Source organism: Lonchura striata, chromosome 2 (assembly GCF_050655825.1).
Source record: "Lonchura striata isolate lonStrDom1 chromosome 2, ASM5065582v1, whole genome shotgun sequence".
Taxonomy (NCBI): Eukaryota; Metazoa; Chordata; class Aves; order Passeriformes; family Estrildidae; genus Lonchura; species Lonchura striata.
In genome coordinates, this window is record NC_140704.1 from 111,539,859 (window position 1) to 111,557,814 (window position 17,956).

Here is a 17,956-nt window from a genome sequence, read left to right on the forward strand (position 1 = left end):
TTATAGCCTCATGGACCTTCATTTTCAGAGAAAGGATTTCTTAGCAAACAACCTACACAACATGCTGATTACTGAACAGTTAATTCTAATTAACTTGGCTATGGCAAGAGAATTTTGATAAAGTCCTAGACTGTAAATAAGGTCCACTTATTCTGGCCAAACATCTTTAAAATCAAAACCCACAGCAGAGTCTCCAGGTGAGACATCAGAGTGATAGGGATCTAATTTAAAGAAACAAATGAGAAAATTAAAATCACAAATAATTTATTCTTCCGTTAGAATTGATGGAGTACAGTTTTAAATAGCAATGAAGTACACAGTGGTGGAAAATTGGCACAGAACCTACAAGATTTTAATTTGTAATAATGTTCTTCATGCCATATCTGTTCAAACCTTGATGTGTATGTTCTATTGACTTTAAGAAAACTGTTTTCCTTTTAAAAAGGATGCAGAAATTGAAAATCTTGTCTTCCATATATAATGTCACACATACTATGATCATGAGTTGTTTTTTATCCCCCCAAACATTGATTACAAACTGAAAAAACACAAAGTATTATTTTACTCCTGGGTTAATTTTAGGTTTTATCATTTATAAAAGTTGCCAAGGATTCTTGAATGCATATATTTCAGTAGAATAGGATATCCATTTATTTATCTGATACACAGTTGTTGGGCAGTTTCAAAACTAATTTTTTTGTGCACTGTTGTTATTGATCAAGGTGCTGCCTCTCTCTCACATGCAACACTATAGGCAATAATGCAGTTCAAAACAAAATTTGGCATTTGCCTCACCAACAGGTTTCAAGCTTAATGTTATAAAACATCCCCTTGTTCTCATGTTAACCAATAAGAAAAATGGGCACAAACAAAAATGCCACTTTTCTAAAGTTATTAACTCCCAGTTAGGAAAGCTGTCCTGGTTCCGGCCAATACAGGGTTAATTTCTGCAGTAGCCAGGAGGGGACACTTTGATTTCAGGGGACCCTTCCAGGCTCTGTAGCATGGGGTGGAACCAGGCTCTGTGTGGTACGCAATCAACCACGTGTGAAGCTTTTACCTCTTTCTTGCACCCTCTGGCACTGGTATTGTTGCTGTTACCTTTGTTTTGCTGTTTCCACTAAATTGTTCTCTCAAGCTGTGATCTTTACCTTTTGTGCCTCTGATTCTCCTCTCAGCCCTGCCACAAGGGAAGGGAGGGAGAGTGGGGAGCAAGCGAGCGGCACATGGTTTGGAGTGTGTCAGCGGGAAGACTAAAATTGGGGAACACCATTCCTAAACCATGACAAAAGTTTAGATAGGTTTTACGAAGTCCTCTAGGCTATTTTGATACATACAAATTATTCAACTAAAGGTTAAAATACACTTATACAATACAGTCCTGTCCTCCATATTCTTTTTCAAATTCTTTGCATATTCAAGCCAAGTAAAATTAACACTTGTCATTTTCTTTGTTATTGCAATTATTAAGTAGGATTACAGCTTGCTTATGCAAAGCTCTGACAAAACACTTGAGAAATAAAACTCAAACATTTATCTTGTTACCCAAAAAATGTTGCAGAAAATTGTCAAACTATGTTAGAAACAATTTTTACAAAACCGCTTCACTCAGAAAAATTGGAAAGCTTAAAAAATTTATCTTTGCACAAGACTATATTACACTGTCCTTAATTATGTTCCCATTTAGATAACTGGGATTCTCAATCTTTGTACGTGAACCCATCAGTGACATAGAATGATCTCCATCTTTTCACTGTTATCTTTATTGTACACCATTTTGAGACTAATACAATCAAGCATTTACCATGCCCCTACTCATTTTCAACAGTAGATTTGTTATTCTGCCCAGCGAGTAGTGTACTGTCTTGCATATTCACCACATGAAAAACATAATATACAAAATATTGCTGCTGTAAAAAGTGTGCATTTCCCCTTTCCCCCTACAAAAAAAATCTGTGGAAAAAATATTAAATTCCCATAACCTTCATAAACATACAAAGCTGTTCGCACCTCTCAGTCTGTAACAGTATATTTGACATACAGTTCTCAACTCACTGCAAATTGTTATGCCACACATTTTCTGTCCAATATTGCCATCTAGAGTAGAGATGTGAAACTAGTTTCTGAGAATCTATGGTCTTTAACAATTAACCCATGAAGACTGTATACCATAAAACAGCCACAAGATTTTTCCAACATCTAGATGGAATGGAAGGTTCTTATCTTGGGAAGATGTCCACAGTGCTGAGGAGACAATATGGCTGCTAATAGATTTTGCCTACCGGAATGTGAGTACTTTTTCACTGTTGATAATTTCCATATTGACCCTAAAAAAAAAAATCAAAATACATAATCAGACCACAAGGCATATTTTCCTGCATTTAAGGCTGTATTTGGAAGACCATGCAATTAAATGGTGATATTAAAGGTGGAAACAAATACAAGAAAATTATATACTGATATGCGTAACCAGTGTAGTTTAATCTCACTAAAAATATTTTGTGCTCTAATGTAGAATTAAGACCAAAGACATGCCCAGGAACCTAATTTGATCAAAAGAATATACTTTATATTCAACAGACTCCTGTGAAATTAGCAGAACATCATGAAGAAACAAAGATGGGGATTACTTCCCACCTAAACTTTGAAAATTATTTCAAAAAGTCAAGGTCACCGAAATTCAAAGTAATTTAGGAAACTAACCATTGACACCAAGATACCTAAAATTATTAATCTATCAAGAATTACAGAATAATGGTACATGTATTTCAAAACCAAGGCACATCCTGGTGAACATGAACAACCAATCCACATATCCTACAGGTGGCAATTATTCCACAGATCTGATACACAGAATTACCACCTATATTGATATTCTCTATTTCTTTTGATGGAATGTCATGTACAGCAGAGGTGGACAGAAGGGAAAGCATTAATGCTATAACCCTACCATGATCCTTCACAACAGGGTTTAAGGTTTGCAGAAGGAAGTACTGTGCTAGGAAGTGAACATGCTCCAAACTGATCCTGCCACCATTCCATGTAAAGTGCTACCACAACAAGGCAGTATTTTACATTTTAGTTTTATGTTGCAATGTCAGTTATGTTCTATTACAATATAACAATCAGTCATGAAGAAGTGTTTCACAACAGCTGCCAGAATGAGAATTTAAGCAGCACAATTCCTATGGGAATGAGAGCTCTTCTATAATTGAGTTTCCCAGTGGAACTTAAGACTGCACAAACTGAAGTAGAATAGCCTATCAAGAGAAAGGGTTATTCACCTCTACTGCAAGGAAAGCTGGAAAAAACTCAGCAAACTGTGATTAGGTTTCCTTGACCCTATACTGGCCACAAGCTACGAATTCTCCTGTAGCTAATTGTTTTCAGAAGATACTGGTTCAGTGCATAAACATTTTATCTCTTAAATAATTTAAAGTAATTGCATCTCTAAACTACCACAGAGAGAGTTTGTTCCTTCTTCCTTGTCTTTTCTAATTTCTCTAGAAAGAAAGCCAACTGTTCTTCAAAACTGTGGGCAATTCTCACTTCCTCAGGTAAGTTTTTCTTGAAAGTTCAACTGATCTTCTACTGACATAACAGGATTTTATTTAAACATTAGAACCTCAACTTTATTATTCAGTTAATCTATAATTATTTATACCTAAGAAAATAATAGTGTACATCTTAATGATGTTTCTGAATTATTCATAGTGAAAAGTTTGGTTTTTTACAAGTTAGCACCTTTTACAGGAACAAAACCTGTTTCATCTTTTAATTTTAAAACAGCTTTTTTCCATGAATCCTTCACTACAACTCCAGCACAAAGTTTTGGTGGTAATTGTTTGTTTTAATCTTGTCTTAGCAGTGATAGAAATGAAGCAGTTGATTTCAGGTCACGTCTTTCCTATGTTCACTGCCTCCTTATACTGCTCAGAGAAAATCTATGCAAAAAAAGTTCATGTCTCCCCATAAGCTCTGCAGCTGAAGGATCTCAGCTGCATGCCTCAGGTGCTTTTGCCACTGAAGAGGAAGATTATGATTAGGATTTGTGTTTGTGGAAAATAAATTCAACCATTTCTATTGCAAAGAAGTAATGAAAAATGATCCACCATGAGATTTAAAAACCTCATCTTTCATATCAGTCATTCACCAAAAGCCTATGAAACATATTCCCTTAATTTTTAACATCCAAAAATACTGCTGGGAAGGCTTCACTTTGCCAAATTGCATTAAAACTTAGCAAACTCAGAAGAGGATGTCTAATCACAATTCCATACAAATGATTCTTGGTAACTCACCAAGAAATAAACTCCATGAGAATTGTACGTACATACCTGAAAGACCATGTCCTAAAATTCGTTACTTTAAATGTCCAGAATCTAAGATTATCAAACAAGTGTGTAAGAAACACAACTTTCTCATCAAACGGAAGAATACCTGGTCATATCCGTAAGGCCTCTGCTGTGGTGGCTGTGGTGGCCCAGGTTGTGTGGGTCTGTATCCCCCATACTGCTGTCCTTGTCCCTGTGGATAATTGGGATACTGAGGACCTGGACCACTCTGGGAAGGACCTGGTGATCATTAAATTTAAAAAAAAAACCAAAAAAAAAAAACCAAAAAAACAAGAGTGGTTAAGATGTTGGAAGGAAGAGAATAGGAAAAACACTAAATTTTACAGCCAACCAGGACTAAGAAATACCACTACTATGCAATTAGGTCTTTTGAGTGGCCCACCTTCCTCTCCCTGGAAAGTACCTTTGCTGCCAGGGCCTGGGCTCCAACCACAGAAACATTTACTTTTATTGCTATATTCATTATTTAATATCAATGCATGTAGTTCCACATACAAGGACAAGAAGAACAAGGCAAAAAATTATAAACATTCCAGGATTTAGGAAGGCAGTCTCCTGATGTACACTGCTTGAGTTCCAGAATTTTCTAATGCAAAGAACAACCAGATAATCAGCTATGTTTAACATTTGGACTTTCTGAAGAGACCAGAAGTACTGTGCTGCCAGAAAATTAAGTCTCACACCACAGCAGGCCATCATGGATGGGGTGTCAGGCAAGCAAGTTATATGTATAAAATGTGAGATGTGACATGCAGTAAAAGGTATTGTAAGATGGAAAAAAGAACCCTCTACTCCACACTCCTTTGGTAATATTAGCTTTTCAGAAAAAGCTTAGGAAAAAACCCAAAACTTGGACTCCAGTCTTTTTTGTCCGTAAAAGAAGTAGTTCTTTTGCAAGTATAACTGTTACTATTCACAGGGACTTGGCCTGTCTACCACTGGAAGCTACACATTACCACCATCAGGCAGTGCAGCCATATTCCAAACAAAATTATCCCCATCCCCTCCATCACTAGGAGAGATGTATTCTGCATTTCAGTGGCACTGCCTATGAATCCTTTGCAGTGGATCTGTTAGCTTTTTCAACAACACCCCTTAAAAACTGGGTCTCTACTTTTCAGAGAAGATTTGCAGCTTTTCAGAAGGGCTTTTCATCTACAGACACCAACACTTTTGTTTCCCTCAGAAGAAACAGATGTGTTTTTAGCAATGGTGATTCAGTGCTAGAGAGGGCTAGTTTTAGCTACAGGCATTGGACATTAAGATGACATCAGCTGGTAACTCCTTCAGTAATTCTGGATCTGTAAAACAGTGAAAAGATGACCTGGAGAAGAAAAGCTCCATAAGCTATTACCATTCTCCTTAGGCCTCAAATCCCCTTGAACTATTCAGCTTCAGCTTTCCACAGTGAAACAAAACCTTAAAGATTTATAATAATGTCTGAGACACTGATTTATTTCCAAAAGTTAGAAAGCAATTAAATATTAAATTGAGCAAGAATATGATATCCTAAAAGTGCTGTGTTCATCTGACAAATGAACATGGGTTTATTTATTCATGGTAATTCTTTATAGCTGAATTCTAAATATTCATTGACACATTTCACAGAAAAAAGATGGAACTTCAGTAACAATTTCTGCTAAAAACCAGAAATTGAAAAATATGTTATTCTGTTTTACAAATTATGTTGGGTAAGTGGCTCCAAAAGATTTCCTAATCCATTTTCTTCTAGTATTTCTTAATTTAAACTTTCAGAATACATCAGATTTTATTTCTTTACTTAAAACGTTCAGATGATCTACATGGACCTCTAACATTTAGTCTGTTCCTGTATTATGTTTAGAAGAATGTAGGTACAAGTATTACTTCAGAACTATCAATTCATCCATAAACACCAGAAGTAAATCTCAGTGGATCCTCTTAAATCTTAACTGTCTCATCATAACTGGATTTCTGGCATTTATCTACATGGCAAACAAATTACTGTGCATTTCCTCACACATACACACAATGCTGAAAGCTTTAGCATTTAAGCCTGCAAAAGATCTGAAAGCTAAAATATATGGAATTTATGGAATTTCAGAAATTACTTCTGTCATTAATTCGTGTATATTGGTTTACAGTATGCAAGAAAATAAAACTTTAAAGAGCAGCAGTTTCAGTATGCTCTTCTGACACAACGTTTTTTAGAATTAATGCACCAAAATTACATTCTACTGCTTTAAGTTTCTTTTTGGGAGGTTTTCATTGAATCCAGGGACTTGTGGCAGAGGATTTCTCATTCCTGCCACGTATCAGAAGGTTTTGACTACTAGTGCAAATTTATAAGGCACAGTTTCTTTAAAGGTGTGCTGTCAATGCTTACAGTCATTTCTCTACTGATCAGTACAAGAATTTGAAAAGAATGATTCATACATGTTGAGTGAAGTTTTAAACCAGTTTTTAAAAGACTATTTTAATTGGTAAATCCACAGATGAAAGTGGTTCTTTGTCATCTTTTTGAGTGCGTTCACCTACAGAAGACAGAAAAGAGCAGAATCTTTCTGGGTCCTTCTAAATTAAAGACACCCATTACAATTCTGTTTAGTCACCCTCGGTTTTCTGTGCTACCACACTCTCCTAGACTGCCAACAGATTTATTTCCCAAAAGACACTGCCTTCTATATTTTCTTGTCTCAGTCCAGTGAAATTGCAGGCACAGAGCTGTTCTGTATAAGCCTGGCCTCTGGACACAGTCAAACACAAAACACAAAGGTCTCTCTTAGTCCTTTCTGTGAAAGCTGTCTGTCTCCTCAGGTTCTTACCATAACCCTGCTGTTGTCCTGGATAGCCTTGCTGGCCGGGATATTGCTGCTGTTGTGGTGGGTAACCCTGTTGCTGGGGTGGTCCTTGATATGCATCTTGCTGCTGACCATATTGCGAGTTTCCTGTAAGATCATTGCAAGAAAGCAAAACTCATAAAGATAACTATTTTATTATTTTTTTCCTTCTAAGATGCACAGCCAACAACACAAGAACAAAATGAAAATGCAATATTGATTTCAAAAACTGAACAAAACAAAGAAAACTCAAACCAAACAGAAGGAATTCGGCCAAACAAACTGCAGTTAAAGCCAATTTTGCAAAGTTGAACTGCAGCATTTTCATAATCTCTGCCAAACGAGCATTACATTTACTGGAACATCACAGTCATAAGATCATGACTATGCTACATAAAAAAAAAAAAAAAAAAAAAAGACAAAATTAAGGACAGCTACAAGAGCACAGACTAGCTACACAAGATCAGCAAGCTGTTTCCTAACGGCACTATAATTATACAAAATATATACACACACAAAAAGATATATAACTGAACCAACAAATTTATGTTAAAATAAAATTTTCCATTGAGGTAAAAAAAAAAAAATATCTCTAGAGTGTTTTAGTCATTTTACTGTTGTTAGAATGGCAAATTGTGGTTATATATTTAAGGTGTTTGCAAGAAATTATTCTGAAGGCTTCAAGTTCCCTGCCATTTCCAAGACAGCCAGCAACTAGTATTCTACAAGAGCTTTGCATGGGTATAAGTTGTGTTGTGCAAGAATTTCTGTTCCCGTTGAGGGTGGGGGAGGAAAGGGAATGTATGTGCGTATGTGTGTGAAGGTATATAGATACCTCCTTCGTAGTAATGTTGTGAGGAATCCTCATAAGGCCTATCGTAGCCTTGTTCAGGATACGACGGTTGCTGATAACCGTAATCATTATGACCTACATCAATTCGACAAGAGACAGGAAGAAACGTTAATGGCCTCTGAGTGAAAACCCTAAAAATATTTCATTTCTCAGAAAAATGAAAAAAAAAATTTCAACTGGATATACATGAAAAAGAATTTTCCATTGTATTAGCCAAAGACTTATTAATATGATTTCCTTTCATATTGAATTAACATGTGACAGGGAAAAAAAAAAAAGGCTTAATGCAGTAGTTCTAGAAACATCACAGTAAGGGATGGTCTTAACCTTCCAATAATCCTTGTTGGGGGAGTTGGGGGGGAGGAAGTACTTCATCTTTCACTCAAAAAAAAAAAATGAAAGCATTTAGGCCTTTCACATGTAAATAACCTGAATTAAATTAGAATGAACAAAGAAAGCAATTATCATACTTTGTCTAACACCTGTTCTGCTGATCTCCAATTCAAAAGCATATGCTAAAAGCAGTGTGAAATATAACAAATAAAGCTCAATGAAGTTATGAACCATCATCTACATTAAATTCTGGTTTAGAATGACAGAAATACAACGCTCTCAAGGTTTTCCCTACAAACAGAATTCCTACTTAAAGTCTTAAGAAAACTTTTCTTCTTACATTCCAGTCCTGAGTAGATCCATTACGAACAAACCTTTCTATTCAGAGACTACAGGCATCTCTGATTAAGAAACCAATACATGCAGTAAGCACCCCACCTGTTGTTCTTTTTAGCACATACATATTTTGTCTTACAGATTATTAAAATGTATCTTACTGCTAAATTGGTCAAGGATATGTGCCAAAATTTTGTTTACATTTGAAATTAAATAGTATAAACTTGGAATAAATTTTTTAGATACAAGTAAGGAAAGGAAGAAACAGTTCTGAAACTCAGTGGTGGTTTTGTCATCAGGTCTGCAACTGTACAATACATCACAGACTGAATCTTACATGCATACATAGCCATTAAAACAAGTCTTAAAATACTCTACTTGTATTCTACATAAGAGTAATAAATGAGGTAATGATAAAGATGACTCTTTAGAAGGAACAGATCCTAGAAGTAATCTGTGCTGCCACAAAACTGTTGATGGTAACATCAAAAATTGCATGTAACGATTTAGTGTTCATGTATGTACATAAATGTTCCAAAATGAAATCTGAATAATTACCAGTAAATGCAACTTGTAAAATAACACTGCACACACACTTCTAGAAATTAACACATCATCTTATACAGATAAGGCTTGATGTACCTTAAAATCAATTTGATGGAAATCGAGTTCAAACAAGTGACTTGCATCCCTTTATTTGCTATGAGTAGCTACTTTGGCAATTACACAGCTTTGCTTGAGCTTCATAAAATACCATTAAGTGGCACACATGGTTATCACAGTAGCCAGGAGTTAGCATCTTTGTTCCCCCAGTCTCTGCTCAGTGTGAAAACAAGTTAATTTCAACTTTTCTAACTCATAACACAATCCAATAGTCTTCAGCACTCCATATTCCAAGAGGTAGGAGGACAGATTCATGAAATTCAAAGTTTCAGTCTTATCTTGAAAGAACTGAGAGGGCATCTAAAGAGGATTCACATTTCCAATATCCTCAAGGCAGGGACCACTTTGTTCCTATATAAATGTTAAACTGAAGGCCCATACCATGTCAGCAATAACACATTTGTGTGATTTACATAAAAACAAAACCCACATCTTTTTAGCAAGTTTTTCAGTTCAGTAAAATTTTTAATAAAAGGATATCGCCCCCTCTCTTATTGATAATACAGTTATGACTGTATAAATTCATCTCAATTATATTAGATATGCTAAGGAACTCTCCATTCTTTGAAAGAAACAAATTATTTCCATTATTTTGAAATACTATGACTGTTTTTAAGAGTTTCAATTGGGAGTAATACAAATTACATGCTTTAAGTTGCAAATTTAACTAGTCATAGTAACTTAAGCTGTAGTAACAATTCTGAATTTGGAAGGTTTTGTAAATGTGAGGTATGATATCCAATTACTATTCTTGCCTCATCCCCTAATTTTGGGCATATGACTACATTAGTATTGGGCAGGTATAGAAAATGGGAAAGTTAACATTTATGAGAGATTACCATCAGGGTAATATTGCTGGTTCATGCCTTCTGGAGGACCTTGTCCACCATGACTGTATTGGTCCCCATAATAGTCTTCCTGGCCTGAGTACTGCTGTGGTGGGCCTGAAAAACCACAACCAGTCAATACGTAAATAACTTGTTTTCTCTGTTATAAAGCCTGCTAATTTCTGATTTTAGTATGAGAAATATTTCTCAAATGTATTCCCCACCCATATTGTTGCATTACAGACAACATATGTAATCTGGTTTCATTAAAAAAAATAAGTAAATTTATCTATCTACATATACAAACACACAGTTATTTGGCTGCACTAGACTGAGACTATATATATCAAACTTCAGTTTTGAGTTCATTTTAGGAATATGTGTATAACAGACTAGGGTGTTAAAAATAAAATTATTCCTTGTTGAAAAGGACTACAAGAAAAAAGAGAAGCAAAACTGTGGAACATTGTTCCTTTTTTGTAACTGAATGAATCCAGAACCAAGTAGGTACTCTGTTCCTTTTCTGTACCTATCATTTAAATATCAAAATATCAAATTCTGCATCAGCACATCTGAGATGCTAATTTCAGAACATATAATCTCAAAAGAAAAAACAAACTTGTCTTCACATTTCATAGTGATAGCAGTAATCATGTGCTGCAAGAACCACCCTTAAAATGGGTAACAAAAAGTGTGTGAACAAAGTCTGTCGCATCAAATGACTTGACAGAAATTTGGTGTAAGCAATGATGTAATATGGTTTTAAACACGGTTATTTAAAATCAATGTAAAAACACTGAAGTGAATTCCTACCTTGCTGTGGTGGCCTGTATGGAGGAATCTGTCTCTGCCCCATCATGTGATTTCCTTGGTTAACTTGACCCATCATTCCCATCGGTGGCTGCTGCCCCTGGTAATGCTGGCCACCTGCCTGTGGCATGTTGTATTGCTGGGAAGGAGGCTGCTGGTGCATCATTGGACCTGGAAAAGGAGAAGCAGCAAAAATGTCAAATAAGCAAAAATTATTAGTGATTAAACCTTTCCAAAAGAACATGGAAAAGCCAACCTTTAAAAATGTACTAAAAAAGGCTCTGTATATCTGTATATTACTGCTCTGGTAAGGGTTTGCTGTTTCTGGACCTATGCAAATGTGGGTTAACAATTCAGCAGCCAAACTACAATACAGTAATCAGCCTAAATAAGGTAGCTTTTTAGATTATTTTTCTTCAAAACCACAGATATCAGTTTACACATACACAAGGATAACTGAAACACTTCCATGACTTTTTGTTTTAAAAAATATCTTCAAAAGAAGTGTAGGTGAAAACCTGATGGTGAAACCCTGGTAAGTCACAGAAAAAATATTTAACATTTGTGATCTCCTCAGAGCATAGTTTCAATACATATTTGCTGTTATATTCCATCAACAAACCACGAAGTTGTTATCACAAAAATCAACAATTTTATTTAGCTGTAAAGAGAAACCACATGAACCAGACAGGCAATTACACAACAGGCATACACAGAAGGCCCACAGAACACAGGCCCTGCCTGACACTGAACAATCCTAAACAATCTCTAACAAAAAAAATCTTTCATACCAAGTTGCACCAAGTTTCTGTGAACCACAGGAAGAGACCAGGAGAGATCAAGTACTGTCCACATTTTATCAACTGACAAAATCTGATTAAGGCTTAGAGAAATGCAAATGTCAGTAATGAAAACAGACAGTTAAAGAGCACCTTACTGACACCACACAGCAATGAAAACGATGATTACACAATTTCATTATATGAGACTGTAGGTTAGACTGATAAAACAAAACAAAGAACAACCTCTGTGCCTCCTCTGTAGTACCACATCCAGTATCAAAAACATGAGGAGGAAAAAAAGTTGTGACAGGGAGCTAAACTTTTTTAAACAACATATTTTTATAATATATTAATTCACATCACACATACTGCCCAGTCTATAATGGTGAAACTCTAAGCTTTTTTTGCCTTTTAAAATAATAATCTATTTTATAAACAACAAAGACAACAAGAAACTAGCAGCCTCACTAAAAACTAAACCAAACCATGACACCAAACATCCAACTACCAGAGCCACTCCTAAGTGTCATCAAGGAGAAAAAGGAAGATATCACCTTCTTTCTGTATGCTTAGATTTTTCCATTTCATTTAGTATGTTTGAATAACCAGGTGCTGAAGCACAAGCAGAAAGTCCTGTGTAAAACTACAGTACTGGAAAAATACCTAGATACAGTCAAGTGACAATGGATTTATACAGGCAAAAGAACATGTAGTCACTTACATAGTGTCTATGCAGAGTTATGAGGGAAAGTTGTGACAAATTAATTAATGATATGAATTCAAAGTGCATTAGTTAAATCTCATAAAACCCCAGTGTGGGATCTCTCACTGAGAAGTAAAGTGGCTTAAGCTTCATTTTCCTCTAAAGATAAATATTGGCCACTCTTAAGAAGATTCAGTTATGCTTCTATCCTTCAGTATGGCAAGTTTCTGTGTCTCAACTTTAAAGTAAAAAAAAAGGGGGTTAAATTAAATTTAGATGTACTTATTTTAATTATTGGCAGAATACATTTCCTTTTTTGATCTTCTAAATGAGTAGGTAATTTAGATTATTCCATTTCACTGCTCCTGTTTGGAGGTACTGAGAAACATTAAGCAGTCTTGATAAAAAATAGAAACTTGTTGCCATAATATTCCTAGATCTCAAGAAAGCTTGTTAATTAACAATATTAATATTAGTCACAATACAATGTGATAAAATGTGTTGGGTCCCCATGGTGCAATGTAGAGATTTTCTGTTTGCTTTTTAAATTAGAACTTCATTAATGCTTTGTAGAGCCACAATGAGAATTCACTACCCTGTATTAGGCTGTGTGTTGTGTTTGTAACAGACGGCCTGGCTTCCTTCCAGTTTGGTTCTTCTTATTAAAAAGATATCTAAAAGAACCACCATGGTGTCCACTGCCTCATGGAACATAACCATTTTATGCAGTGGTTTTGAAGGACAAGGGAACTCTCAATTTATTTTTCCATTTGAAAAATCTAGCCTAGGAGAAAGCTGTGTTTATTCATCATCTAATACTTAATATGACACAAATTCCCAAAACTTACTAAAACACTTAAAACTCTTAGTTCATTATCTACCTGGATATGGACAAACTTGAGAAATGGGCCCAAAAGAAGCTCATAAAGTTCAGCAAGTGCAAGTGCAAGGTGCAGCACCTGGGTTGGGGCAAACCTAGATATGAGTACAGAGTGGGAAACCCACTGAGAGCAGCCTTGGGAGAGTTTGCATTGATGAAAAGCTGGGTCTGATCTGGCAATGTGGGCCTGCAGCCCAAAAAACCAACTGTATCCTGGGTTGAATGAAAAAACATGGTCAGGTGGTCAGGTGAGGTGTACCTGCCCTTCTATTCTGCTCTGGTGAGATCCCACCCAGAGTGCTGAATCCAGCTCTAGCATGCACAGCACAAAAAGACACTGACCTGTTGGACTGAGTCAAGAGAAAGCCCACAAGGATTATCAGATGGATAAAGCACCTCTCCTATAAGGAAATGCTAAGAGAACATGGAGCAGAAAAAGTTCCAGGGAGACGTCATTGTGGCCTTCCAGTACTTTACGGGGCTTTATAAAAGGGAGCGAGATGACTTTTTATATACACAGACAGTGACAGGACAAGGGGCAATAGTTTTAAACTGAAAGAGGGTAGGTATAGATTGGGTATTAGGAGGAAATTCTTCAGTGTGAGGGTGGTGAGGCACTGGAACAGGTTGCCCAAAGAAGTTGTGAATGCTCATTCCTGGGTGTGTTCAAGACCAGGATGGATAGGACTCTGAGAAACCTGGGCTAGTTGTAGCACAGACAGGGAGGTTGGAACTGTATGATCTTTCAAGTCCCTTTCAATCCAAACCATTCAATGATTCTGTAATGTTTCCTAATATTTGTGGCTCATATTTTTACAAGCACCCTAAAACACAGCTCTTGAATCTCCTATCAGGTACAACAAACTACATTTGGTGTAAGTCATGATCTATTCCAGACCTGGAGGTGAGACTTTCATATACAAAGCTCATACAACTGTGAGCTGCAGGAGAATGCTCACTGCTTTCAAAAACCCTCCATAGGAACCCTTTTTTTTTTTTTTTGTGAATTTCTAGAATTATCTGATCCAGAGAGGACAAAGTATCTTATCTGTACACAGGTCAAAACGCAGCCAAAAAAATAGTGTGTTAAGATTATCTCTCTAAAATAGGCAAGTACAGAATTTAACTGGTCTAGATTATCAACAATAGTAATTTTTGTTTAGTGGGTGTAGACAATTTTGAGTAGTTGAGGAAAAAAAAATAACTTCTGCTCCAACTAGTTTCTCATAAGGAGGCCACATGTATAGGGAAGGTATATGGATTAAAGAAAAAAATGGACTAGTACCAGATCTTCTTGCAAGTACAGTGACACAGCAGCAGTCCTCTGACAAGAAAGGACTTTGGGAAACTGACAACCTAGTCTTCACACAGGTAAGATAAACAGAAACAGAAATACAAACTGAAAGTAGGTCCCAGATAAAGCTAACAAATCAGAGACCAGAAGTGCAGAGGATGAAAGAACTGCAGAAAAGTTTAGTGGTTTAAAAATGTCTATTTAGTATCGTCCTTATGCTGAAACTCAGATACTGGTAGTAAATGCTATGAGAGGACAAGAATAACTGCTGACATGGTTGAACCTTTTGAAGCAGCAGAGAAGTGAGGAACCATGCTCATAAATGGTGTGTTGCAGATGATAGATAAATATGATTGTTCATAAATAATACAGCTAGGATGAGAACAGTTCTCCCAGCTAGCCGGATGACACCCCTGCCGTCGGATGAGTCCTGGGGTGAAATGGACTGTTCCATCTCACCCCCCAAAAGATGTATGGCTCATCCCACACCTCTGTATCCTCCCCCTAAAACATTAGTGTCTGTAACCCCATTGGATATGCCTCATCTCGAGGGGCCCCGCGCTCTCTTGGAACCTCTTCCCCCCTCTTGGAACTTCCTCCCCTCCTGGGGCTTCCCCTCTCCTAAACCCTCCTTTTGTCTCTCCCTTCCCCACCCTCTCAGGCCCGGCCACGTGCTGCGCCTGGGAGCACGAGGCAGGACCTTCTGCACCCCCAATAAACCTCTTTCCCCAAGAGCAAACTTCAGAGAACTCTGCCTCCATTCATCAACACTGTGCTGGAGCATGGTATTCTCACACTGGTGACTCTGCTGTTCTGACAAAAGAGCTAAGGGAATAGGTGGGTATGACCAAAAAGCAGCAGTACAAGTTATTGATTCTTCAGTCTTCCAAATTATGCTAGTTATGTTGCTCAAGGGTCTATTCTTTAGGCATTTCATAATGTACACCTGCATAGATGAAGGAACTGGATATCCGTATCTAGAATATGAGCAAAGCCCACCATGCCAGACTTACCATGGTCACTCTCATCACTGTGTCTACTGTTACAAAAATAACAAAATAAATATCACCGCAGCTGCCTTCAGCAAAACTTTTTTGGTGTTTTTCCACATGTTTTTAAAAATATTCTTGTTTTTTAAATGATGGTTTTAAGCCTTGTGCGAGCTATCTTAGAAACTATAATGTAGGGTAAATTTAACTTGACAAACACTACAATTCAGATGTACTTAGTCAAATGAACCATCATTCTAAAGGTGTTTTAACATCAGGAGCAGTTTAAACATTATCTCAAAAGACTTTTGAGGATACAAAACTTTTTGCTACTCCGAATGTATGATTAAGGCTACAAATTAAAGACAGTAGACACTTTTCTACACTTTATTACTCCACAAATTTCTCATCTCAAACTGAAGCCCATTTCCAAGTATCATTTAAAAACCTAGAACATAAAATGTCATAGAAAAAAAATTCCTTAATTACCAACATTGCCTTTCATGTTTTACTCCAGGGAAAGAAGATGAAAGCACAAGCTCTGTGGCAGCTGTTTATATCTTTTGTTTTTTCATGACCAAAACTACAGCATCTTCTACAGCTAGAGATCCTACACAATGCAGCTATAGCATGATGGTATTTCAGAATGTGAAGGTAATTTTATTTCCCTTTAGTAGGCCAGATTTAAAAAAAATTGAGACTGCCCTGCTTTTTCCATAACATCTTGACTATTGTAAACAGTTGAGGTACTGAAACCTGACAGTCTCAGCTAACATGGGAGCGAACAGATGGGAAGACATTCAAAAAAGGTAGTCAAACTCAGAAATCACTTTATCCTTATCTGGCATACCCTGAATATGTTTCTATTTTAGCTAACATTGGATGTTCCTATCTTCATGTTCCTATCTTCACGTTCCTTTCTTTATGTGCACAACAAAACAACCAGAATCTGCATCTGTCTCATCTCTACTCTTTCTGTATCTTCATATTTGCTTATATGTGAAAGAGATCTGAAATGTTAAAGGAATTTTTTCCAAGGTTACATAAATGAATCATTAAAAAATTTCAGCACCAGATTTGACAACTGGTCTGCAAATGACTGAAGTCAACATGATCTTGGTCCTACAGAAGTCATGTGTAAACTTGTTCCCCTTCCAAAGGCAACATATAATGCTCACTCAATAGAGACTGGGAATCTGGCAACTTTCTGTCAAGCTCTTCTAGCACAGGAATGGAATTCCAACAAAGGGATCTGACCAATGAGAAACAGTCTCTGGAATGGCCACACACACCAGAGACCGAGATGACCAAGCTATAATTTCTTGGTTCTTACCTATAAAATGCATTAATTCCACTATAAATATTATTCCCTGAGTGCGAAAGATTTGTTCAACATAAAAAAAGAGGAATTTCCATGCAAGTGTCAGGTTTCAGACAAATCACGCCTAAATCTCCGCTCTGAAAAGCCAAAAACTGGCAACACTTAAAATTTTTTTTCAACCTAAATAATTTACTATACACAAGAAGAATATAGTTTCTTTCATATTCATTCAGTTCCTTCTGCTGCCTATCTTTTCCAAAAAGATAGCAAATATTCCTTGCAGATGTCCTGGGCTGCTATATTAACTTTTCAATGAAGAGTCATCTACAGAATCTTCCACTTAAATATTCTGCTTTTTAAGTCCAAAATTACTAGAATTTCTCTTTTAAACTGGACTGACTATATAAAATAAATACCATAAAAACTCTGCTTCTCATTTAAGGTATTCTTCCAGATAGCATTTTGTAACTAGTGCAAATTAGAGCACAGAGTGGATATAGGAAGTAAACCCAGCAAACAGTTTGGTTACTATGCATTTTATTTCTTAATTAGCACTTTTTCATTTTTTTCTTGCTAGCACCATCTGCCTCACAAGGTGCATATACAGCAAGATGTTTTGGTAGCAAGTGCACATAAAGAGGTTATGCTCAAGCATAACCCAAGTGCTAGAGTAAGACTTTCTGAGTGTTATGGTGGTTTTATCTATTATCTGATAGTATGCTTCTTTTCCCATAGAAGTACTGGCTTCATTCAGTACATGGTAGGTATTACCCACTGAAAAACTATTTCAGTATTTTCTTTCTTCCTAACAGTTCACGTGAGATATGATGACTAGTCAAACACTGAAGACAGAATTATTAATTTATTCATAGGTTTTCTTATGGCACCCATAAGTAATTTGTCCAACTATTCATAACTACATACTTTGACAACTCTCCTGTGAAATCAGATGGTATTGTAATCTTACCATCAGAGTCATTCCTCTACAGAT

The 17,956-nt window shown here is 36.4% G+C and overlaps 1 protein-coding gene across 3 annotated transcripts in view; it reads right to left on the reverse strand.

The window, feature by feature from the left end:
- Positions 1–247: 247 nt before the first annotated feature.
- Positions 248–17,956, reverse strand: part of SS18 (SS18 subunit of BAF chromatin remodeling complex) — a 44,551-nt gene continuing 26,842 nt past the window's right edge. Inside the window, exons 6-11 of one of the 3 annotated variants that reach the window (XM_021551604.4) lie at positions 11,000–11,167; positions 10,199–10,303; positions 8,010–8,102; positions 7,160–7,282; positions 4,441–4,574; positions 248–2,327 (exon numbers count right to left, since the gene is read on the reverse strand). In XM_021551604.4, the coding sequence (XP_021407279.1) occupies positions 2,301–2,327; positions 4,441–4,574; positions 7,160–7,282; positions 8,010–8,102; positions 10,199–10,303; positions 11,000–11,167 (650 nt within the window). In that variant the 3' untranslated portion in view covers positions 248–2,300. The remainder of the gene's footprint in view (positions 2,328–4,440; positions 4,575–7,159; positions 7,283–8,009; positions 8,103–10,198; positions 10,304–10,999; positions 11,168–17,956) is intronic. The other 2 variants (XM_021551605.4, XM_085572031.1) reach the window with 2 other exon arrangements.